This window comes from Blennius ocellaris (assembly GCF_963422515.1).
Source record: "Blennius ocellaris genome assembly, chromosome: 20".
In the NCBI taxonomy this organism is placed as follows: domain Eukaryota; kingdom Metazoa; phylum Chordata; class Actinopteri; order Blenniiformes; family Blenniidae; genus Blennius; species Blennius ocellaris.
In genome coordinates this window covers 18534563-18559414 of record NC_137669.1, presented here as the reverse complement: position 1 = coordinate 18559414, position 24852 = coordinate 18534563, and the positions used below count along the sequence as shown (strand labels likewise).

Here is a 24852-nt window from a genome sequence, read left to right as displayed (position 1 = left end):
ATAGACTCTTTCAGCTCTGCAACATGTACGCAGGGTACAAAGGCTCCTTGTGTCCTTATGTTGGACTTAAATTGTTTTACATGAGTTCTCAGTGCAATTTCAGCAGCCCTTTGCTGTTGCTGGATGCCTCAGTGACATCGTGGAAAGTAAATATATGAAAAGGTTCTAAAAAAAAAACCTGTCCTCCATTTATTTGGACAATACGCCTGTCAGGGACATTCGGTGCATCGTGTTCTGGAACTTCTCTAATAACTGCCGAGAAAATAATCTGAAACTGTATTAATGCAGACCAATACACACCTGGGGTTCCTCAAACCATTTGTACATTTCCGGGACTGAAGCATTTACAAAGGCACAGTGACATTACCAGAGCTATTTGGAGTTTATTCTTTGTGCATTCTGTAAAAAAGAAAAAAAGAACATTTGGAATAAGTAACTTGGACAAGGTTTTTCAAATGCAACACATTTCACTGCTTGGTTTTTTTTATTTAGATTCATACATGTGTAAAGTTTACACATTACACTGTAAACATGATGGGAAATTGCTTAATTGAATGAATGCCCGATAGAATGACTGGTGGAGGGAAATGTTAATACTGTCAAGGGGCGGGTCGTCACTAATTTGCGCATGCGGACAACAAACTCGGCAGTGACTACACTTCCGTTGTAAACAATAAAGTTTAGTTTTGAAGCCAGCCAACATGGCGGAGTACGATCTGACCACCAAGATCGCACATTTTCTGGACCGGCATTTGGTCTTTCCTCTGTTGGAGTTTCTGTCGGTGAAAGAAGTGCGTATCGAGCTTATTACAAATGTCGAGAAATGATGGAGAGGTTGATTTTGGCCAGCTATTATTCATTTGAATGAGTTTGCCGAGAGCCGGCTAGCTGGCTAATATAGTCATCATCAGCCGGCCGTTTAGCCTTTTAATGCTAGCTGCGTATCAGTTTGTGTCATTTTCACAATAATTATGGAGATATAGTTACGTTGTGTGTGGATATAATGCCAATACGTGTGCTAATTAAGTAGCCATCATTTGCGCAGCGCAGTCGGTTGATCGCGCCCATCCAACGAGAGACAGGATCAACATTGACTTCGTTTGTTTTTAATATATTAAAAATGAATGAAGTCATATTAAATATCAGCTCTAATGTTGTCGCAATCACACGTTCAAACACAAATTATAAGATGTTGCACGTTTTTTGTTTTTCTTTTTCTGTAACAGATCTACAATGAGAAGGAGCTTCTGCAAGGAAAGCTGGACCTCCTCAGCGACACAAACATGGTGGATTTCGCCATGGATGTGTACAAAAACCTCTACTCGGACAAGGAAATCCCACACTGTAAGATCACTATTGCCTTGTCCTGTTGTAATATTCTTGTAAAAGCCACCAGCCTCCTCAAGCTCCATGGACAACCTTTTCATCGTCTGTCTTTTACAATAACTGAGATTATTAACGTTCAAGTCAGTGATGGAGAATTTGAACCACATGCAAAATACCTTGACTTTTTCTTTTCCGTCACCTGAGAGCCTAATTACAAAAACCTGGAAATGACACACTTCCTAAATCGGTTTTATATGTCCAAACGTGTCCTAATATAAAATTGCTACGCCTTTATATTGTTTTAGTGTTTGTTCAAGGGTGGATGTTGATTTTGCAAAGTTAAGCATCTTGCATAGTTTATGTTGATTTTTAAGCTCTGTGTGGAATATGATCAATCGTTGTTCCTCTCACCTTAATTTGGTAAACAGTTACTTCTACTCTGGCACAAACAAACTGAATCAAATCTAATTCCATGATTAAGCTAATTATCCTTCAAAAGGATTAGTTGAATTGTGTAGGCAAATCATTGTCAATATATACTCTGTAGTAAAGCTTAAAATGTTCAGATTGCCATAAAAGTATTATATTTTCACCTGTTTTACATTATGTGGATAATTATGTATTTAACTATTTCGCACTGCCTTCGTTGTGATTACCATGTCATTTACATGACTAAATGATGTTTAAATAAGCGTTGTATAACACAAGCTGGACTGACTTGAACCACTGTGTTTAAAGAAAAGATGCTTTCTTCTTTATTTCAGCCTTGAGGGAGAAGAGGAGCACTGTGGTGGCTCAGCTGAAGCAGCTCCAGTCAGAGACCGAGCCAATAGTGAAGATGTTTGAGGACCAGGAGACCACTCGGCAGATGCAGTCAACAAGGTCACAGAACAATCTCTCTTTGTCATTCGACACTGACAGTATTATTGTACTAAAATCATATATAGCGCCTTTAAAGAGTCATCTGGCTGCGTGACGTCTGTTGATTCTGCTTTTTTTTTTTCTCTTCATCAGAGATGGACGGATGCTCTTCGATTACCTGTCAGAAAAGCACAATGTAAGTTTTTAAAATGACAGCAGTGTAAACATGCTGCTATTCACTGTATTCAAGTTACTACATTTTTTCTTTTTTTTTTTTTAATCTCAAAGTGGGAGGCATTATTGCTGCTATTGTTTCCATAACAACCAGCTGCCACTGTGAGTCAGCAGGGCTGTTTTCTAAATCTGTGAATCCTCAAACATCCCACTTCACCCACCAATGTGTTCATTACCTGCTCAGTAATCAGTGTTGACACAAATGTTTGGACAGTATTCAGTCCAATGGAAATGAATTGCACTCCTGCCTGTTATTGATTTGTACGTACATAGCCGTGTTGGCTACATCAAGTGCAGTTAAAAAAAAAAAAAAAAAAAAGGCTTGTTTTCAGTTTGAAACAAACAGACTTTGTTTTTCTTAACGATGAAGGGAGCTGGCAGAATTCGCTAATCGGCTGCATGCTGTCATCTTCATCTAATTAGCTTCTTTGAGGGTAAAAAAAAAGCGCAGGTGCTGGCATTTTGAAAATGACAGCATTGCTGCTGCTCCGGATTTTTCATGTTTTTATTGTAACTTTAATAATTTGCAAGGTTTTTCATAAAGACTCTTTACCACCTGAATCACAGCTAGTAGTAGAAAAATCCTTCAGTGAAAGGTGAGCATTTATTCTTTATAATTGGCTGCTGGTCCAGTTTGACCCTTGTTCATTGTGTGTTCAGCTTTGATGAATGTTTTCTTCTTTTCTTTTTTTTTTTGCTCTTTAGTTTCGTCAAGAATACCTGGACACACTGTACCGATACGCCAAATTCCAGTACGAGTGTGGTAATTACTCCGGTGCTGCTGAATATCTCTACTTCTTCCGTGTCTTGGTAAGAAATTCAATAGAAAGACAGAATCTGATATATAGAATTAATTCACAGAATGTGATCTTATTTTTCACACACTGGAATTTATTTTAAGTATGATCCTTGAGATGTAGCATCTAATTTTCAAGAGCAATCGAATTAGACCTAATTAAATAAAAGTGTACATGCACTTCAAACCTCAAACTATACAGATAGAACTAACGGAGTAATAAAAGTCATCAGACATGAGAGCGGCAAAAAGGAACAGATGGGTCGATGGATTCTGATGTTGTGACGCAGCAGAAAGTGAAATGTTCCAGCCAAGTGGGGCTTCATGTTTAAAAGCAATTGTAGGAGCAGAATGCACATCCATGGTGTGCAGTGCTTTAGTCATCATGGGGTCATTGGCACGTAGCAGCCTATTAAAACTAAAGCAAATAAAACAAAAACATGGTGGATGGTCTCAACTGTTCCAGTTAGAGGATAGGAGGGCTTTAAAAGCGTAGGATGGAGAGCAAAGAAGCATATTGTCACGTGCAGTAGGGCTGGTCTACCTGTGATACTGTGTGTGGGCCATCAGAAAATATCTAAATAGATTTAGAGCTCTGGTTGGTGCCTCGTCATTGCTGAGTCTCAACCATAATGTCTGCAGTTCAAATACTGCTTTGTGTACCAGTCGTTATAATGGCCCACAGACAAGATTTACCAGCATATCACATTTTTAACAAGTTGAGGTGAGAAAAGGGGCAGAAGTCCTTTTTTTTTACAACTCTGGTTTACTATGAGGGATATTCAAAATAGTTTCTGATGCTGAACCTGAGTTCTTTGCCGTCCGCTCAGGTTCCGTCCACTGACAGGAATGCTCTCAGCTCTCTGTGGGGGAAACTGGCCTCTGAGATCCTGATGCAGAACTGGGAGGCCGCCATGGAGGATCTGACCCGCCTCCGGGAGACCATCGATAACAACGTAAGGACATTTCTTCTTGGCCTTCTCGCTCTCTGCAGCTGTGGTTCAGCGAGAAGTCGCTCTCTCTCAGCCGGTTTGTTTCAGCTTTGTTCTGCTCTGCTCTGCTCTGCTCTGCTCTGCTCTGCTGTGTGTGTGTGTGTGTGTGTGTGTGTGTGTGTGTGTGTGTGTGTGTGTGTGTGTGTGTGTGTGTGTGTGTGTGTGTGTGTGTGTGTGTGTGTGTGTGTGTGTGTGTGTGTGTGTGTGTGTGTGTGTGTGTGTGTGTGTGTGTGTGTGTGTGTGTGTGTGTGTGTGTGTGTGTGTGTGTGTGTGTGTGTGTGTGTGTGTGTGTGTGTGTGAAGGCAGGATGGTTGATGGATTTTCCTCGCCTCTGTGCCGCCGCGGGAGGTGGCAGCACAGAGGCAACTGAAGGTGAAGCAAGTTCTGTGAGAAAGCAAAGTGGAGTTACTTGCATGTACTTGCAGGTACATTTTGATTGGACTCGGCTCGATGTTTGAAATCAGACAGCAGCTTCATTCTGAATGAAAACCGGTTCCACCTCTGTTGTGGGTTTCACTGTGTGAAAGAGGTTCTTGGTGTGGAGGCATGAACGAAGCTTTCTGGAGCATCGGGCGCAAAGTTCAGCTGAACTCTGACAGAGAAACTCCCTCAATTGGCCGAACACAGGACATGGACTCAATAACGGGTGTATACTCATAAATTTACAGATGCCCAAAAATACTACATTACATTTGTACGACAATTCGCATTTCTTTACTTTCACCACACACTTGCTAAATCTATTGACAGCAGCTCTGAGATCTATACTACTTCTACTACTAGACTACCTTGGAACGCCAAAGACTGGAAAAATTCTCACATTCTTCATTTTTCCTTTGATAAAATGTTCCCAGATTCTCTGAAAGTGGAAATGTATAAAACTAAGAGAAAATTAAGAGACTAAGAGAGTGTATGCAATTAAATATGAATGAAGTGATCCTCAGTATTCAGTCAGAATAGCCAAATATCGACTACAACATATTAAAAATCTACGAAAGTCAGCTATGCAGTATTTCATATTATAGTGAGCAAACCTGAAGAGTAATGACTACAAAAACTGCATCATTATTTCCATTTTTCTGACTCTGCTGCTTCTTAAATGTTCCGTTTCACAGTAAATCTGTCGTCCTGAATGTCGTTTATTGTAAATCTCTTGTTTTTGTGTCCTTCCAGTCGGTGAGCTCCCCCCTGCAGTCGCTCCAGCAGCGGACCTGGCTCATCCACTGGTCTCTCTTTGTGTTCTTTAACCACCCCAAAGGCAGGGACAACATCATCGAGCTCTTCCTCTACCAGCCGCAGTGAGTCACATATACTCTATATACGTCTTTCAGCTTACAGAAAAGGCGCGTTTTTGCCGCCTTTTTTCAAGGACAAATGGCTGCGAGGCATTAATCTTTTACACTTCTCAAACCTTTTAAGCAATATTGACTAGTTTGTACTGTATTAATGGCTGCCCTAATGTTTTATTAAATTTTTGCTTCAATATTGTGTTTTTTAACGAATGAATGGTCAAATAATAACAAAATTAATTCTGTGTGCTTTTTAAAAAAAAAACTTTTCCCAGATATCTGAATGCCATCCAGACGATGTGTCCACACATCCTGCGGTACCTGACCACGGCGGTCATTACCAACAAAGACGTGCGCAAGCGCAGGCAAGTGCTCAAGGACTTGGTGAAAGTCATTCAACAGGTACGACTTTAAAGAATCTTTCTCATTCGAGACGCCCGAAGGACTTGATAAACCCGTGAGTGATGGTTTGTCCCTCCACCCCGCAGGAGTCGTACACATACAAAGACCCCATCACCGAATTTGTGGAGTGTCTCTACGTGAACTTTGACTTTGACAGCGCCCAGAAGAAGCTGCGGGAGTGTGAGTCGGTAAGGAAGAGTGTGTTTGTCCTCAATCGCTCCGTAAAGGTCCGGCTGTCCCCCCGGGGACCGAGGAGGAATATGAAGCTTCCCCTCAGCCGTGGTGCCGCCGATCTCCCGAGTCCCCGGCATTTAACTTTGCAGCTATTCAGCCCCAGTAAATCCATGTCTGGACTGATTTGCTGGCTCTCACTTTTATTGAGTTTGATTGTCAAAGCGGAACAGCTGTCAGATTTGGGGACTCGTAAGAAACTCTCCACTGCCTTTTTTTTGTAGCCGTGCTTTGGGACCACTTGACGCTTTCTTTTTATGACTTTCCTCAACTGACTTTTAGCCTCTTTGTGTCATTGATGCAGCAGACAAAGAGGCTTCGACCAACCCGTCAGGGTGGAAGAATGAAAGTCTTTCGTTCAGCTCGGGAGGAGCAATTTTGCTCTTCAAAAAAAAAAAAAAAAAAATAGAAAAATCTCCCCATGAGATTAACGGTGCTTTTTAATTACCCGAACAGTAATTTGTTTTTGAACTAAAGCGTCACTGCAGACATTTGTAATAAAACTAAACTGGTGTGCCCGGTGTGTTTCCACGGCGTGTGTGTTGACTCACACCGAGTTTGCTGTTTCGGTTGATTGAAGTTTCTCATGAAATATTGGCAACACTTCCCCCCCCCCCCCAACTCAAAATCCTGGTCACTAATATATTCATGCATTTAAGCTCCTTCCTGGGTTTTGAGGTGGCACAAACATCTTATTTCATGTTGCTGTGATCACAGCAGCAACCAGCCACACTCACACACACACATAATCTCCGGAGTAAAGCTCTTCAGAACTCGTGTTCGGCAGTCGAGATCAGTTCATGTAGGTTTCATGTCTTTTTCATTGTGAGCTCGGGGAGGATGATGAAGAAACGTGTGGGTGTCGACCTTGACAGAGACGTAGCTTGACGAGTACAGTCGGGGATATATTTTGGCTTTTTTAATTAAACAAATCTTGAACATTACATCTACAACCGTATTCGTTTAATATGTTTTGGTTATCGGCCTGGAGCTGTATTTCCTACAATCAACCGAATTTGACGCTGCATTATGTCGCGTTACATTGAAGCAGCTTTGATTTGTTTGTGGCAGTTGGCTCGGTCATTATGCTGTTTGTGTGACACGGTGGTGACGGATGAGAGGCTGCAGGCAGATCTCATTAAAATGCTGCTCCCTGAATTGTCACTGACTTCATTCATATCAAAGAAAATATTAGAAGAAGAAAAAAATGCTCAATATTAAAATCAACACAGTTTGTTTGTGTACTAACAGTGTCTCCGAAGTTTGGGTGAAAACTTTGCAGAGCTGAGTGAGTCATGTTTTCAGAAGCTGCAACATTCTTGGAGATTAGATTTCTTATTTACCGAAATACTTTTTCTCTGCGACCTACATCCTCTGCTCTGCTGCTCTGCGCATTACAAGGGGAAATAAATCGGCGTCCCAAGAGTATCGGTAATACATTTCTTTGCTTTTTGTATTTTGATTCAGGACACCTCTGGTAACTTGAATCTATGTCGACCTAAGAGAGATTCATTCTTGACATTGGAAATGTTTGCTAACTTATACGGTTTGACTTGTGCCACTCATACCCAGACTTTGCATGTTTGCTTTTTCAGAATCAAACCAAATGGGATGCTTATAACTTTTGGTGCGGTTAAATAAAATTATTACAGAAAATGAAGTCGACCTTGAGTGTGACAGACCCGGTGTGGCAGGAAGAGAGTCGGGGGGGGGGGGGGGGGCAAGCAATCGAATAGACCCTTCAAATACAGTGTTATTAGCATATAATATGAATATGTATTATATTCCACTTTCTTTATTTTTGTAAAGGGTAGTATATGTTAATGAGAAAGCCAATGCCCCATAAAACTCACCACTAAATACAATCAGAGCAGGAGATTTGAAAAATAGTTTAATGTAAAAGTAATGTAGATGCACCACTGCTGCTCATCACACTAATGCAAGCTTCTTAAAATTGTCACACCTTATAAAGGGGAATAAACAAGTTGTTACAGACAAGACATAGCCTTACCGTTCACTGTGCATTGTGTATAAATCTCACTGTTAAAAATATATTGATGAGGAAAAAATGTAGCATGTGACCTGTTGCGGGCAAACTTCTAGCTGCTGATAATTATTTGATGATGGTAGAAACTAAAACCCGGGAGAGGAATTGGAGTTGGATCGATGTCGTAGCACATAAAGCCTGCCATCAAAATGTCATAGTAAAGTGCAGTGACAATAAGGAGCTTATTATCTAACCCTATTATAAGGGAAAGTGAGTTGATTTGTGTATTTAAATGACAAGTGAGACACACAGTTTTTATTCCCACTAATATGATGCCACTTGTGTGACTGTGTCTTTTAGCTGTTTTGATCCTTTGTCCCAAAAAAAAAAAAAAAAAAATCCCATAATCCCCAGCAGGATCTAAATACAGAGAAGCTCTGAAATAAACATCCTGCAATGTTAGTTTGTTCTCACTAAGACATTTTAATGTGAGGTTGGTTTCAGCCAATAGTTAAAAGTTGTGTGCCTGCACATGCTGTGTGGTTGTTATGTAAACTTCTTGTTGGTTGGAAACACTCAGTTTAGTGTTTTTGAAGTTACAAATGGGCCTTTTTGATAACTTGTGCCTTGACGATGACTGTTTACTGGAAAGCGAGCCTCATAATCACGAAGGCGAAACGCTGAAATTACAGACTTTTCGTTCTTATCTTGCAGTTTTCTGTAATTACAGTTTGAAGTGAATACTGACTGTATTGTGGTGTTTTGGGGTTGTTGTTTTTTTTTCTTCAGGTTCTCGTGAACGACTTCTTCTTGGTTGCTTGTCTTGAAGATTTTATTGAGAACGCTCGACTCTTCATTTTTGAGACGTTTTGTCGGATCCATCAGTGTATCAGCATCAGGTAGGTGGAGCCTGAAACACGTTGTCACTTGGAATTCTAGACTAAGTTATGTCTCCTTTCACAATTCGGTAAAGGTTTCCATTGATTATTTCATTGTTTAATATTTTAACTTCTTGAGGTTCTTGCATTGTGTCCTAGTTTTTGAAGATTAAGAACAGTATTTAAAAAAAAAAAAAAAAAAATCTTTGAAGCCTGGATTCTCCTGAAGGATATTTACTTTAAATGAAGCATCGCTCCTCGTTGACTCTCCTCTCAGCATGCTGGCAGACAAGCTCAACATGACGCCTGAGGAGGCGGAGAGGTGGATCGTCAACCTCATCCGTAACGCCAGACTTGATGCCAAGATCGACTCCAAGCTGGTGAGTTTCCGCAGCTCAGTCTTCCAGAAGAGCTTCCAATCTCTCGGCTAAGCATAAACAGTGTCGACTGCTCGCTTGTGGAGAAATATCACCGTGTCAATATTTTTATTTGCTCCCCTCAGACTGGGAAAAGCTCAGTGTGTGTGTGTGTGTCTGTGAGAGATGCTATAGGAGGAGAAAATCACTCCTTTTTGGCGCTGGTTTCCAGGGGCATGTGGTGATGGGAAACAACGCCGTGTCGCCGTACCAGCAGGTGATCGAGAAGACGAAGAGCTTGTCTTTCCGCAGTCAGATGTTGGCGATGAACATCGAGAAGAAGGTGGCACACAGCAACAGGAACGAGGTAAACTAAACTGTGTACATGGCACTGAACGTAAAAAAATAAACAAAAAACAACCTCAGCTCAGAATATGTTCAAATGTAAATTTTCTACACAGTCGCTGCACAGAAGCTTGTTGCTATATTCCATTTTAATTTACCCCTATAAATAGCTTCACTCAACTGTTCCTATGAGTCGTTGTGTACTTAACAAATGATCAGACCAAATATCCACAAGGCACTAAATCGGAGTGGTGGTTGTGATTTTCTCCCACCGCGTCTGGTCATATTTGATTTGCTGTAATAACGAATCTCAAGGCAGAGCTCATTTAACTATGAGGAGCATTTTCACCTCCAATTTGTTCCTCTTCTGTTCTTCTGTTGTTTCCTCAGACGCCAAACTGGGCGGCTCAGGACTCCGGCTTCTACTGAGCTGCTGGCGTGAAGAAGCAGCAGGTCGCACCTGGGATCTGGACACTTTTTATTCTGTTATTAAATTAATTGATTCATCCACATTCCTCAGAGCTCCCAGATTAACTTGTGCAATACAACAGAGTTCAGGAGGGGAAGCTAGTTTGGCTTCATGTGTTCACTTGAGCTACGTTTAACTTAAAATGTCTCCTTGTTTTATTTATCTTTATAGTTCTATTTAAAATTTGAGGTCACGTTAATTTATTTCACTCATAAGTGGTTCTAAAATTGCTGATGTGATGCAAAACTGTCAATTAAATATTTTTGCCGCTGTGAAAGTTTTGTTTTCATTTTAGCCACTAGGTGGTACCAAAGGTTTACTTTTAGATTCTGCTGTTAATAGAAGATTCATATTGCATCCATGTAAGCCATAATTATTTACATTATGTAAAAAAAACATGTGAACTGGCATTTAGAAGTCAACCAACCTGAAAAGCTGCCTCACAAAACTCTTGACTGGTGTCACACTTTCATCCTTAATGTCTTTCTGTTAATCCTGTGAGGTGGAGGTGTGTGTTTAATTGTGACACCACCTCTTTTCAGGAGCTCCTCAGTAAATATTTGACTGGTGTAAACGCTTTGTAAAACCAGTTTTTACTGCATTACTGTCTTAGTATGGCTCTGTGAAGAAGTGTGTAACTGGTTTAGAATAGTTTTAATTTGTTTTGGGACTTGGTTCTCGTTGGGGTTTAAACTTTTTCAGGTCTAGAAGAGATTTGATTTAGAGGAACGACAGGCGATGCAGAGACAAAGTGTCTTTTATGACGCGAGAGAGGCCTGTCATTACCGAAGTCCCAGCTGGCAGGTGTTCAGGGAGCGACGGGGGGGGTGGGGGGAAGCCCCGGGTGGATTTCTGAGTCGCCCCTCGACATCGCCGTCACTCCGTCTCCCTGTAAGACGACTGACTTCTTGTGATGTGCAGCTCTGGGAGTGGCTGACAGTTCAGTTAGCCGTTGCAGACTACTCCAGGCCACTCCTCCAATCTGTTTTCCTTAGACACACACGCTCACACTTTTCCAGGACTGTAAAACACAACACACACACACACGCACACTGAGAGCTGACGTGGGCTGAGGTCTGAGCCGGGCTTCTTGTGCAACAGCTGGTATCCATCTGTGGTTGCCGTTGCTCTGGCTGCTGCTTCTTCTTCCTGCTGCTGTAGGCATCGCGTCTGCCCTAAGAGGACACCACCCGGCCCACTGCAACCCTACTCATGAGCTGTGCTGCTCACGCTGCGACCAGACCGACCTGAGACGGTGTGCTGAGCGACCCCCGCCCCCGGCATGGACCTCCTGACGGCCTGGGCCGTCACTAACCCGGCTGTGGCCCGGCTCCTCTGGGTCCTCGCCCTGGTGCTGGCCACCTTCCTGGTGTGGCTGCTCTTCTTCTGCTGCTACAGCTGGAACCAGAGCTCGTCGTCCTCCCTGGAGAGGTACCTGGAAGGTAGGTGGGCCTCTCCTCGGTGGGTGTGTGGAGGCCTGTGATAGGCTTCAGCTCACGCTGCTCACAATGAATTTAGAACTCCAACTCAAGACTTTTTCAGTCCTCAGTGGAAATGCCTTTTCTCTCTCTCTCTCTCTCTTGCAAATGCAGTAATTGTAAATTGGCAGGATTTCCTTTCCAGGACTGCAGGATCCACATTTTCCACAAGCTGCCAGCTCGTGTTGGCTTTGGCTCCACTTTGTGGTTTTAGTTGCTCTGATTGTCGTCTAAATGTGCTGTTCCCCATGTGAGAGGATACAATGGGTCTTTTCATACTCAGAAGTACAATAAAAGATTTTTTTAATGGGCTTTAAGACAACATAGGCATCCTTTTTCTGCCCAAATCGAGCACATGGAACAATACTTGACTGTTGCCCACTGCAGGATGAGAACTTAGTCATACCTTGTAGAATGGACCTGATGTTATAGGTCAGCATGCAGCTGCAGAGTTGTGGTCAGCTGCATGTTCCTGCACGCTGCCTGCTGAGGGTGACGTGAGCTCAGGTCATTCCTGGCACTTCAGATGCACCACAGACCACAAATCAGTTGCTCCATGGAGCTGCTCTTACTGTGGGCCATATAAGTGTTTTCACTTTTTCCTCTATTTTAAGGTTTCTGAACAATGTTTCTTTTCCCTCGCAGTGATTGCAAAGCACCCCAAGTCTAAAGCTTCATCTCAGGTGAGAAAGTCTGGTGAAATTTACTCCATTTTGCAGTATTGCAACTTCAAAACCTCATTCTTTGTATTCAGCCCGTGTACTTTATTTTCTTTTTTACGAGAGTGCAGCAAAATGTTCCCCCCTCTTCATTTTTCACATCATGTCCTCCCTCTGTCTGCTTGTAATTCCCACTTTGGACTTCAGAGGTCCTCGTTCACTTGCACTTTTCAAGCCCCTTAGATGAACAAGAGCATTGAACTGATTCCATGGGTTTTATGAGCTGGAGTCAGTCAGATGTGATCAGAAAAGGGCAGGGGGGAAAAAAACTATCAAAGTGGCAGTACTGGTTAAACCTGTTTACTCTAAGTTAAACAGGCACTCTTTTCTAAATAATAAGTTCAAATGTAAGCTGATTAGCACCACTAACTGTAGATTGTGTAATATGCAGACCATAAAAGTGTGTCACTTTAGTTCAGGGGCCTCATGGAAAAGCTGATTCAATCTCAACTGGACAGAATCTGTAAAACGATAGAATTATCTAAGATAACTACACCAAAAACAAACTCTGGATGCTTTCCTTACTTTTATTACAAAGACGTACGAGTAAAATGTGAAAAGTCATTTTAATTATATTGTCCATCCACATAACCGGAAAAAAGGCGATTCCTACACTGAGTCATTGCTGATGATTCATGTGCAAACTGCAGTAAACTGCCTGCATGTGACAGTTTAAAATATTCTGCAAATGCTACAAATGAGTTTATGTTTTATTTGGTTCTGAAAGTCTCCAAAGAGAACTAAAATCCCCTGTGGTGCATGTTTTGTTTTCAGGCCAATGTTGGTCAAAACTCCTCAGGATAAACCATTCCTGCAGCATTAATGTTTCAATGCTACTTTGCTGACTTTCACTGCTGATCAGTCCCATCTAGTGTAGCAGAGCACAATGCATCTATCATTCCAATATAGTCCAACCTCTCAGCAGCGGCAGTTTTATCACACTGCTGTGGCTTCATTAAGTTCACTGAGAGAAGTTCTGGCCCGACTCGGTGTGTTTTGGCACCGTCGGTATGAGTGTTGTGACACAGCGGAGGAGCACTGTGCGGTCATTGTGTGAGATAAGCTGGAAGAGGCTCTCTGAACCGGCTCCATGAGTGAAGCGCTTTGTCCGACACGCCAGCGAAAAGGTCCATTTCCTTCTGCAGCGACGAGTGGATGGACAAAGAGACACGTGAGGCCTCAGTCTGGTGAACATCCACCACTCTAATGCAGAGACCAGCAGTCACCAAGCTTCCAGACTATATGGAAAGTAGAATAAAGGAATGTAGACAGCAGCTCTGTCGCTCTTCAACTTGCACTAACTGAGGCTTCAGTGATCTTATCCTCAACATCTGCATTTAGTCCCGTCACAAATGAATCAAGTTATGTTGGAAGCAGTGTAATGCGGCCACTTCTTTGAAAACAATACCACACTGTTAAATGTGAAATCATGAATATCCCATGATGGAGGTTAGCACAGAGCCGAGACGTCTTACATCTTTCTTTGTCTGCTTTGTACGAAACAAAAATGAATGATCGCATGTGATTTTGACTAATGGAATGAAAGAGACTCTTGTTTGTGTCGGACAATGAGATGTCAGTCATAACCACTGAGTCGTATTTCACAGGCGTGTACAATCAGCCCTTTCAATATCTCACATGCTCCTGATAAGATTCAATGATTGAAGGTTGACACGCTGCAGGAGGACTCCTCTAAACCCTCTGCGCTTGTTTTTCTAATCAGTGTTTTGCTACGTGTGTTAGAAAAGCATTGATTTCGAGGTTTTCTTCCACTTCTTTTTGAATTCCAGCAGCAGTGAAAAAAAGAGAAGAAAAGCCCATTTGTTTAGTTGAATCATAACTACAGCGAAGACAGAAGCTTTCCTCGGGGATCCTGACCTGACTGATGAAGTAGCTTCATGAATAACTAGAGTGAAAGAATTAAAGCCAGCGTTTCATTTCAGAGGAAGAAAAAGCCCAAAGAGAAGCCGCCTGCTTCTGTCCAGCCGGAGGAAGTGGTGGTGGCGGTGAAGGAGTCTGCGTCTCTCGGACAGCCGCCGCCGCCGCCCGGCCCTGCAGTGAGGAAGAGGAAGAGGCGTCCTCTCAAAGTGAAGGCCGGGATGGAAACTGTGGCTTCGACTCAAAAGGTGAGGACTCCTTTCCACACTCCACTTCCTCTGGTTTGAATGAGACACTTTGGAAACTCCAGATCATTTTGTGTGACATTTAGAAAAGAAAACTTTTTTCTTTCTTTTCTTTTTTTGGATCAAAGGTCATTTCTTCAGTTTCACAATAATGAATCAAGTCAAACTTTTTCCCACTGTGCCAATAGCTTCAAACCCGCCTGATAGAAGTAGGAGCCTGTAAAGAGAAGCCAAGTGTGTATCTAATAATACATGAGCTGGGTGAAGTTTTGACCTCGGATGTGGGAATGAAGGGAGCTCAGTGTATAAACAAACCAAATCTGCATTGAATAGAATGGACAGAATAAAAAATATACTGTGCCAATAGACGTGGTTCACCACTGCGATCACACTATACTGGCATGAGGAATTTCTCTGCTCCTGCTTGATCAGATCAAACCTTCAATACAATGAGTGCAGAGCTGGCACACGAACGCTTCCAGGGCGGATGACACGCATCATTTAGGAATATAAGAATGATCTCTGTGCAGAACCGAGCCAACGTTTCACCCCCTCCAGCTTGTCCGTGCTCATGGGCTCATTCCACTAGTGGGACACCAATCATGCAGCAAGGCCACACAAACAACCAATCTATCATTTATGCTGTCGTGATTATGTAATTGCACAGCATGGTGCTTTTTAATTCGACAAGTTGGCCTCATTTGGATCAAAGAGGAACCCTGAGAACAAACAACAAAGCAAGAGGAGACTAAACAGAAGCGATTTCTTAATTAATCCCTCGATCAGCATTTTGCATCACATGGAAGAGGTTGGCTCAGAGAAAGAAAAAAAAAAAAGCTGCAAATTGCACAGTCATGATTTTGCATTTTAGACTACCATTATCAAAAACCCCTCCTCTGTCACTCATCATCCCTCCATCAGATGTATATTAATGAAGAGACCATAGGAAACTGTCTGGGGTCCAGAGTGGGTCTCAAACCAAATGGACAGATATCATTTAAGCTGTTTCTTTGTTTGACAGCTATAAATTTAGCTTTTTGAAACCTATTTTTCTGTACGATGCAAAGTCACATTCACTTTTCACATCCTATCTTAGGTTGTTTTTTTTTCATTCATTCAGTTCCTGAAAATGTTTTCATCTTTTTTTAATGGAACTGTGTTTAAACATGTTTAGTTTGAAGGAGCGCTGTTTCACGGAATAATATGGTAATTTGTTGTGTGATAGGTAACGATAAGGAACATTAAAATAGGTTAACAGCTCACAAACTAAAAGAAGCATATGTCTGGACAGCAATCTATAATCCGCTCACAAAATGTTTGTAGCGTCTTTGTGAGGCTGCTGATTTATTATTCATTCACATTAAAGCTGGAGTTTCTGAAACAGAAAGGTTATCCAGATCATAATTTTCTTAATGTTCAGAGTGCTGTATCCAAGCATATTAACAGAAAAATTGAGTAGAAGGAAAAAGTGTGGAAGGAAAAGGTGCACCAGCAAAGTGGATGACCACAACCTTGAGAGGATTGTCAAGCAAAATACATTCAAGGATTTGTGGGAGCTTCACAAGGACTGAGGCTGGAGTCGGTGCATCAAGAGCCGCTAAGCACTGACCAATCCTCGATATGTGGTACAAATGTGGCATTCCTGGCGTCAAGCATCTCTCAATACAGCCATCTCGCAAGAAATTCTAATGCACTTCATGAATCCCTTTGCTGACAAGCTGTATGGAGATACTGATTTTATTTTCCAGCAGCTCTTGGCAAATTCCCACACTGCCAAACGTACCAAAAGCTGGTTCAATGACCGTGGTGTGACTGTACCTGATTGGCCCGCAAACTCCCCTGACCTGAACCCCACAGGAAATACACCTATATTGTCACGGTGCATTGATGCAGTTATTCATGCAAAAGGAGGCCCAACCAAGTATTAAGTGCATGGAAATTAACGTACTTTTCAGAAGCCTGACATTTGTGCTTAAAACATCCTAATTTGATTGGTCTTTTGTAATTTTCTTATTTACTGATACACTGAATTTTAAGTTTTCATTATCTGTTAGCCATAATCATCAAAACTACAAGAAATAAAAACATGAATTATTACAGTTTGTGTCATGAACCTTTATAAAATAACTTTCATTTTCTGAAATGACTGACAAAAAATTTAACTTTTTTTGTAATGCACCTGTGTTTAAATTGTAAGTGAAGTGTCGTATTTGTTTTAGAATACAGTATTTTTAAAAGGTTGACAAGATTATACCACATGGAATATGATATTTGAGCATGTATAATAATATATTGGATATATTCACATTGCTGCGCTTAAAACTTTGTCTTCGTTTGCGCTGAAATCTCATTTTTACCCAGAATTCAGTCTGGGTGTGAAGGTGAGTCCCAGCAGGTGTTTCCACGGATGTTGAGCTCGTTAATACTTCCTGTAAAGTTAAAGAGGGAAAAGCACGTGACTTATGTCACCTTTCCTTTCACCTGAGCTGGAATCATTTGACATATAATAGCCCCGCAATGTCAAGAAAAAACAAAACGCGTGAGGAAGTCACGGACCTACTACGGAGGCGCGCCGGGCGGACACGCGACGCAGCGCAGCGCGCACGGCGCAACAAACAAGCGCAGCCTCCGGTGCGGTGCGCGCCCGCAGCTTTGCGACAACTTGTGCAGCAGAGAGGAGGGAGACGGGCATGCGGGCAGCAGAGAGGATGCAGGCAGCCGGCTGAAGGAGCAGGTTCCTCCCCGTCGGATCAGCCCGAGCATCTCCACAACGCATCGCAGGCGCGCGCCCGCTGCGGATGAAGAAGAGCAGGATGATGAAGGCTCTTTAAGTTTGATCGGATCGGGTTCTGCCTGCACCGCTGCTGAAGCGCATTTTCGTGTTGTTTACAGTGGACTATACCCGCAGTCATCCTGGATATATTTGGCGTGAGTACACCGGGAGAACTGTCGATTTATTATTCATGTTTTGGGTTTTTTCTTTTTGCCGCATTGATGTTGATCTCACGAGCCGCTGCGATTCCAAAACCGTCATCACTTGATCGCATGTTACTGCTCAGACCTGCTGCAGGTGCGCCTCTGTCGTCACTGCAGACCAGACCTGAGACGTGGCGATGCAGTGCAGCTTGAAATACCTGCAACATATTAAAGAGTCCGGTGAAGCTCTGGACTGAACATCATCAACCATCAGGTCCTCTCCGGAAGAAGAAGAAGTCCATGAGTTTATAGCAGGGGACGACTTGTAGTGGGAGGAGGACACTGTGTGTCAGCTGTCAGGGTGATTCAGCCACTGTCCGAGTGTGTTCATACCAGCACGCACCACTTCACTTTCTTCTGTTTCCAAGTCTTCAGAGTTTCATTAACATGCTCTCAAAGGCTCCTCGGGGTTGCCTGGTGACTATATTCACCCTTATTCATTCGGCGTGCCTGACTGGAGGCCAAACCAGAGAACAGGTCCACCATGAAAAGTCCTGGTTGTGGATGCAAAAGTGTTAAAAGCACATTGTCCTGTTGAGAAAAGCAGCGGATGCTTTTGATCTGAGTGAATAGATGCAGTAGGGGAACGGAGTTTGAGATATAAACAGGTGGATTTCACTGATTTTTGTATTTTTCTTCCGAAGTTTGCATGTTGTCACTGTGTTTACCTTCGTCTTCTCGGAGTACTCCAGCCAGCGGGTTTATTATACCTCCAGGTGTGTTTGGCAGTTTCTCTCTCTGTTCTGGTGATGCACTGATAACCTGTCTATGGTGGATCCTGCCTCTCAGGCTCTGACCTTCACTCAACTTGAGTGTAGCAGATGCTTGACTCACTGGCAGCTTGTAGGATTCGTGACTTAAGGAAATACTCCCACTGTGTTGTGTAGAGGAGCTTTTTTTTTTTTTGGAAATCTAATGAATTTTTAACGAGACCCTCTGTAACCTTTCTGAACGTGCTCAGTTTGCATTTTCCTGCAAGTGTGCATCCATCCATCTTCTATTCAAGTTTGTATCGCAGGGTGGAGCAGTGTTAGACTCTTCATTTGGGTTCAACAAATCTGTCTGTTTCTGTTCTACAGGAGTGGATGACGTGTCACTGTTCTACTTTCATCTGTTATCCACTTGGGCTATACGGAAGTATGCACAATAAGAGCATTTGTAGAAATGACAACTCATACATTTCTCTTAATTTTGTCCTGTATTAGGCTGAAAGCTGACATCATGCAGGAACAAAAAAACACTGAAGCTCAAGGTCACTTAATCACAAAATCCCTTAACTGTTTTGGAAGTGGGACATTTGGTGCTACAGCATTGCAGCAGCCATAAATATCATTTCGTAAAGTCATAACCCGAAATGATCTGATTCGGTATCCCTGTGGAAGTTGCTCCTGGGACTGATGCTCCCGTCCAATCAGAGAGGCTGTGGCGGTGCAGCCAGCGCCCCTGTGGAGAGCATCCCGTCTGCTGGATGGTGACTCAGCTGAAATGAAGCTGCATGGGAGCAGTGGTGACGCTGAGCCGTGCGACGGCAGCAGCTGCCCTACAAATCCCAGCCGCTCTGGAGGTTTTCCTTGAAAACAGACAACAGTGTGGAATCTGAGCTGCAGCGCCGAGTTTCTGTCCTTGTATCTGCACCACAGAAGTTCCAAAATAGACATTAGCAGTCATTTTATAACGTCAGAAGTTTAGTGGAAACGCCATACCCTGTGTTTATGTGCAACAAAGCTCACTGAAACCATTGACATGAGTTACTGGTGTGTCACTACAGAAACTAGCGGAGTTACACATATTGGTTATGAAGCGTGCCGATAGCAAATATTGAAATGGTGATCCGACACGTTGGTATAGCAGAGAGGGCTTCCTGTGTGAGATGTGTGTTCACCGATTATGTACACAGTCAGGCATTTGTCAAATATTGAGTGATGCTCACAATATTGACAAAGCGTTTTAAAGCAAGTTATACAACTGTTTAGTTAGTTTAGTTGAGTAGCTTTCAATCATCTAAGTTTCAAACCCTGACTTGGATAAAGCTTGGAAACGGCAAGCAGATCCCAGCTGACATAAGGAGAAAACAAACATAATTTAATAAGTAGTTTAATATGATTTATAAAAGAAATCTGTGTCACACCTTCCTTCAAGTATTTATATATCGCCCAGCTTCACAGGTGCGCCAGAGTGGTTTTATGATGATATTTTATTTTTGCAAGACTCTGGGGTAGATTTACAAAACGGTTTCATTAAAAGAAAATCCCTCTGACTCAACACTGGGAACCACGACTGTTTATGAGTAAACTCTTGAATATTGCTCCAGGTGACGCTAAAATGTGCAAAAGCTCTAAAAAAAGGCTATCGTTGTGTCCGTTCAGACGATGGAGGAGTTGAAGGAGAGGCGGAAGCAGAGGCCTCTGGTGAGAGCTGCGTCCGAGGAGAGCACCAGCGACCTGTGTTCGGTGAGCTTCGCCCCGTCTCCCGGGGACACGCTGCCCTGGAACCTGCCCAAACACCATCGCATCAAGCGCTCCAAGTCGGCCTCCGGCGACGTCCTGGACCCGGCGGAGAGAGCCGTCATCCGCATCGCAGGTGAGGCCCGCCGAATACGAGGAGCTGTGATGTCTGGTTGTTGACTGTTCTTTACGTATTGTTTCATTTTAAAACAAGTGTGCCGTGTGCAAAAACGTAGACGAACATCCACCTTGTCATTGTCCTCATTCGTGTCTCCGGTGGAGTTTCAGGCTCCCTGGGATGTCTGACTCTCTCTCTGCAGCTCGTATCTCCCCTGCTAGTCGGCCGAATACTGAGGCCAGGATCAGATGAAACGATCCGCTGGCTCGGCACTTCCTGTGGTGGTTGTAGGGTTCAGGTTGTCTTTTCGGACCATAAACAGCAGCGTGAACCCCCACCCCCTCCCCACCCTCTCCTCTGTGATATTGATTGGCCGGGGTGGGGTACTGCAGTGTGGCTGGGTGTTACCGTCTCTGCAGACTCGACAGTAGCAGCTCGGTTACATGAACAGTTGAGCTTGTTAGCAACTAGCGGTTTAGGTTATTTTTCTGCAGTGGATCAGAATCAGATGAAATGTGTCCAACAGGGTGACGGTGTCCGTGTTGGATCGCTGCCACAGCGGCCTTGACGTCACTCATTAGTCGAGCTGCAGTTTTCTCTCACCACGGATTGAGTCGAGAACATTTGTTTTCAAGCTGCAGACAGTTTTAGAGGCGGAATGAGCTGTCGGAGAGACTATCAATGTTTTTCTTGCTCTCCGACTTTGAAGTTTATCGATCAGATACACTGGTGACATTCACTCGAATTGCAATCAGTACACAGGAAAACAGCACTATGCATTGATGGTGAAAATAATGCAGAAATGTTCCAGATTTAATAGAATTACAAAGTACGTTCCTTCTGCTCACAATTATTCAGGATGTTATTGCTGCTTCTCATTATTTTAATGCTCTTGTAACAAGTTTCATGTGTGTGTAAAGTCACCTGCACACTATTTTACAAACGTATCGTAATGACAGTGTCCGCAACGGACCTTTTCATTGTGGCCTGATGGCTCACGCAGTCTGGCCCACAAAAGATGAATGAAAAACCATAAAATCAATTGAAAACAACATTCTGTGAGTCACATGTAGGTAATAACATCATATGTAATTAATCTTGCTGATTTAAAGTCAATTAGTGTTTTAATTTAAGGGAATATGTATCGCTGAACTGAAGTGATCACCCAGTCTTCTTGTGAGAAGTGTGCACTATTACATAATTCAGTGTTTTCCCCCCCGAGCTGCAGCTGAGTGTTTGGGCTATTAATGAGCACATTTGCACGAGCAGTGTCAATGTTATTGCTCACCTGCTGATATTTCTGGTATTTCAGCTTGTTGCAACGCCTTAAAACACAACGCTCGCTCTCAGTCTCTGAGTTTTCCCCAATGCGCCTCTGGCCAAGCTGGAAAAAGATGTTTGATGTATTGCTTTTCCCTGGAGTTATGTATTTTCTTTATTTTTTTATCATTTTAAGCAGTTTCCCAACTGCATCTGTCATCATCTGTCCAGTGTTTGTTGTTGTTTTGAACGCCGTTTTACAAAAAGTTAACCACACTTTTTGTGGTTACAAGCTAAATAAATCATGGTTTCTCACAGGAAGATGTCGCGTGACTCATGCTGTGTGAAAGACGCATGAATCTTTTCACATCTCAACCAGATACACACTGTTAATGGTTGTTTACTTTCTTTTGAAAGGCCCAACAAAAGGGCCAAACAGTCTTGTTTACTGTGCGAGTGTTGTAATGATTAGATTGACTTTTTTTTTCTTCTATTAGATTAAACGTTCTCACTTTTTGTCTCTACGTTTTTAACTTATCTGAAGATTAGAGCTAGCATCACAGGATTCTCAGTTGTCACTGTCTCTCAACACGTCAACTAACTTTTGAAGAACCTCCCTGCTGAAGGACAGAGAGAAATTTCCTCTGTCTTCTGTTGTTTTCACTATTAGGTGTTTGCAGACAGTAAAGATCACTTGAGTGAGTTCATTTTTAACTCCACGGTTCACGTATTGTGATGAAACAAGGTGGAGGAGGTTGTGCAGTATGCATGCTGGTCACTAGAGGACAGTATGAAATACATCCTGCCTCCAATGTTCTAATTCATTTTCACTGATCTTTCCTGCTCTTGGTGTGTTTTTTCTTCTTTTATATATATATATATATATATATACTGACCTTTATTCAGTACCTTTACATTGGATCCAACAGTGGGAACAAAATAGAATTGAATACTCTTAATTGTGCTTCTGAAAACATTTCTTCAAAGATCAGGAATATATGTAAAAAGTAAGAGGAAGTATTTTCACAGAACCTCAATGTAGAAGTTTCTTACTGTTGGATATGATGGTTTGGGCTGTTTGGGTAACCTGAGCTCAAAGCTGTTCGATGGAAAGTCTCGGCCCAGATTTAAACTAAGTTTGAACTATGCACATCTTGAAATGATGTGCTAACCACTGCCACACCACGCCGGTTTAAAATCAAACATGACAGAAACAATACAGGATAGAAACCAGTGAAAATAGTGACATTAAAAAAAAAAAAACGCCTTGGCTTGTGTTCAAACCCAGCGATTCTTGCTGTATGAGCACAAGCCAATATCAAAATCCATACTTCCGTAAGATTTAACATTTAAACAGCTGAACTTGAGTGGCCTCTTACTGCGGTGTCACAGCGATGCTATCCAATCAGACTGGACTTTCCATTTCTGCCCTCTGATTGTTATTTACTGGAAAGCTCAGCTTAAAAATTCTGCTGTAAGTGTAACTCATGACTGTTGTACACAATCCCCCCCCCCTCCAGATTGTTTTTGTAACTCGTGGCCGGAGACGTTCAGGGACGTCGCGGTGTGACTCACAGTTGCAACACATCCAATTTATCATCCACTTTCGTCAGTGCTGAAAAATCTTTCACATCTTGATGTAGAAAGATGCATTTTGCAAGTAGCAAATGGCGATCTCCTGATAGCTCAGCAAACACAGGCTGAGTGTTTGTGTGAGAAAGTGATAACGCACACACGTGTGCCCAGAACTGCAAGATCCCTGGTTTAACCCCTCAAACAGTGAGAGTAGCTCATTACAAAAGAAGCTTTAGTCAGCGTTTTACTTTCCAGTTCAAAGAGCTGTTGGATCTAGTTTCAATATTTACATCTATGAAGTTTGGGAATGTTCGTCGTGGTTCAGCAGATGATGTAGATCAAGATATTTGCAGTAGAAATCGTCATTAAAAGGCAGGAGTGGGTCAGAATTGATGGGAAAACAAATAGTTCAGCAAATATGGGATTTGAAGAATATCAAACGAACCCAGTTTTTAGGTCATCCTGTTATTTAATGGTGTCATACAAATCAATAATTCACATTCAGTTATCTTACACTACATAATAATCTCCTTCTTAGCTGGAAGAAACAAGAGATTTTAGGCTTTGATGCGCATTGTTCAATCTTTCTTTTGAGTTAATTACATGTATTAAAATGTGTTCTTTATTTTATTGAAATTGATTGAACAATGATTAAATAATGGGTCAGCTGTGCACTATTATTGTGTTTTAAAAAGTCTTTTGTTTGCCAAAACACAATTTCAGTTTGTTTGACATACCAGGAGGTTTGTTTATTTCCAATAATCTACAAGCTAAAAATCGGCTTCTCTGTCTCGCAAACGTTGTTTAGAAGAAGAGTGTGTATGAGACCGACTCATCTACTGTTTTGTCCATTGCTGACAAGGTGTGGCTGTCTGGGTTTAATTCTCAACAACATGCTGCTGTTTAGTCTTTGAAGTGTAAAATTCATTTTAAGAGTAAAAGTTATTAAAACTTATTGGATTCACTTCTTTCTCTTCGAGCAGAAACTCGGATAACCCCACACCACTCGGTCATTTGTTTTTTCATGGAGGTAGCCATGTGTGTCTGTAACCAGGGCGGAGCTGGTGTGCAGTGTGTGTGTGTGTGTGTGTGTGTGTGTGTGTGTGTGTGTGTGTGTGTGTGTGTGTGTGTGTGGGCCGGACCTGAACTTCCCTCGCAACTAGTATCTGTGTTTGTGGTTTGGTTTCGCCTCTGTGCCTTTAAGAGGAGGGTCAGATGTGTGTGTGTGTGAGAGTGTGGGTATTTCTCAAGCAGAAGAGGGGAGTGGTGGTGGTCTGGAATGAAATGTGCAGCTTGGTGGGGAGCACTGTGACTGAGGGTGGGTGAGGACGAAGGTGGGGACAGACTGATAGGTGCACAGATAGCCTGGAGGGTTTTAATCTGCACTGAGGGGACAAGGGGGGGTTGGGGGGGGGACTCAAAGTGAGGGTGTGCACACTGCCAGTAGGAAGTTTAAAAGGAAAGAAGTCTGCAGAGAGGACGCTGCCCTCACCCTGACCCAGTATCAGCCATGTCCATGTTTGACCCAGGTCAGCGGCTGCCTGAGGAGCAGGACTATGTTCAAGCCTATGAGAACGTCAGAGAGAAATACAAAGGTAACGACGCCCCACAACCTCTTCTCTTCTCTAATGACTTAACTGTACAGACTGATGTCCAGGCTGAGAGTGAGAGGTGGGTGTGTTCACTGAGCGACTATGTTAAGAATCAGTCGACTTGATGATCCCAATTGACTCCACATTGACTTGAGCTGATGTATATTGTTTCATAGGGGGTCGGTGTGACCTATAGAGACGCATAGTGTGATATTCCTGCTGAAGGGACGACATGTACATGTGGTGAACTGACATTTTAACGCGGTGGTCCTTGAGACTCATGTTGAGCTCGGTCTGTTATTTTGGTGATCGATAGACCTCGAGGCTGTGAAGGGAAGTCGGTGTGTCTGAGATCCAGAAGGCTGAGTTGAACCACTCATACAGGTTGAGTGTGAGTGAAA

General features: G+C 42.6%; 2 protein-coding genes across 5 annotated transcripts in view; both read left to right on the top strand.

Moving 5' to 3' along the window:
• The first annotated feature begins 697 nt into the window (after window positions 1-697).
• On the top strand, window positions 698-10392 carry eif3eb (eukaryotic translation initiation factor 3, subunit E, b). Its single transcript, XM_080516249.1, has 13 exons — window positions 698-791; window positions 1227-1344; window positions 2091-2208; window positions 2341-2383; window positions 3127-3231; window positions 4048-4173; window positions 5383-5507; window positions 5774-5900; window positions 5987-6088; window positions 8908-9017; window positions 9274-9376; window positions 9585-9719; window positions 10088-10392. Exons 1-13 carry the CDS (start codon window positions 702-704, stop codon window positions 10124-10126), a joined length of 1341 nt encoding a protein of 446 aa, XP_080372375.1. The 5' UTR covers window positions 698-701; the 3' UTR covers window positions 10127-10392.
• An 889-nt stretch (window positions 10393-11281) lies between these two features.
• pleca (plectin a) overlaps window positions 11282-24852 on the top strand; it is a 92715-nt gene continuing 79144 nt past the window's right edge. For 2 of the 4 annotated variants that reach the window (XM_080516156.1, XM_080516153.1), the window contains exons 1-4: window positions 11282-11608; window positions 12290-12327; window positions 14307-14489; window positions 19829-20042. In XM_080516156.1, coding sequence (XP_080372282.1) covers window positions 11449-11608; window positions 12290-12327; window positions 14307-14489; window positions 19829-20042 — 595 coding nt within the window. In that variant the 5' untranslated portion in view covers window positions 11282-11448. Of the gene's footprint in view, window positions 11609-12289; window positions 12328-14306; window positions 14490-19828; window positions 20043-24285; window positions 24455-24852 lie in introns of those variants that run through there. The other 2 variants (XM_080516162.1, XM_080516161.1) reach the window with 1 other exon arrangement.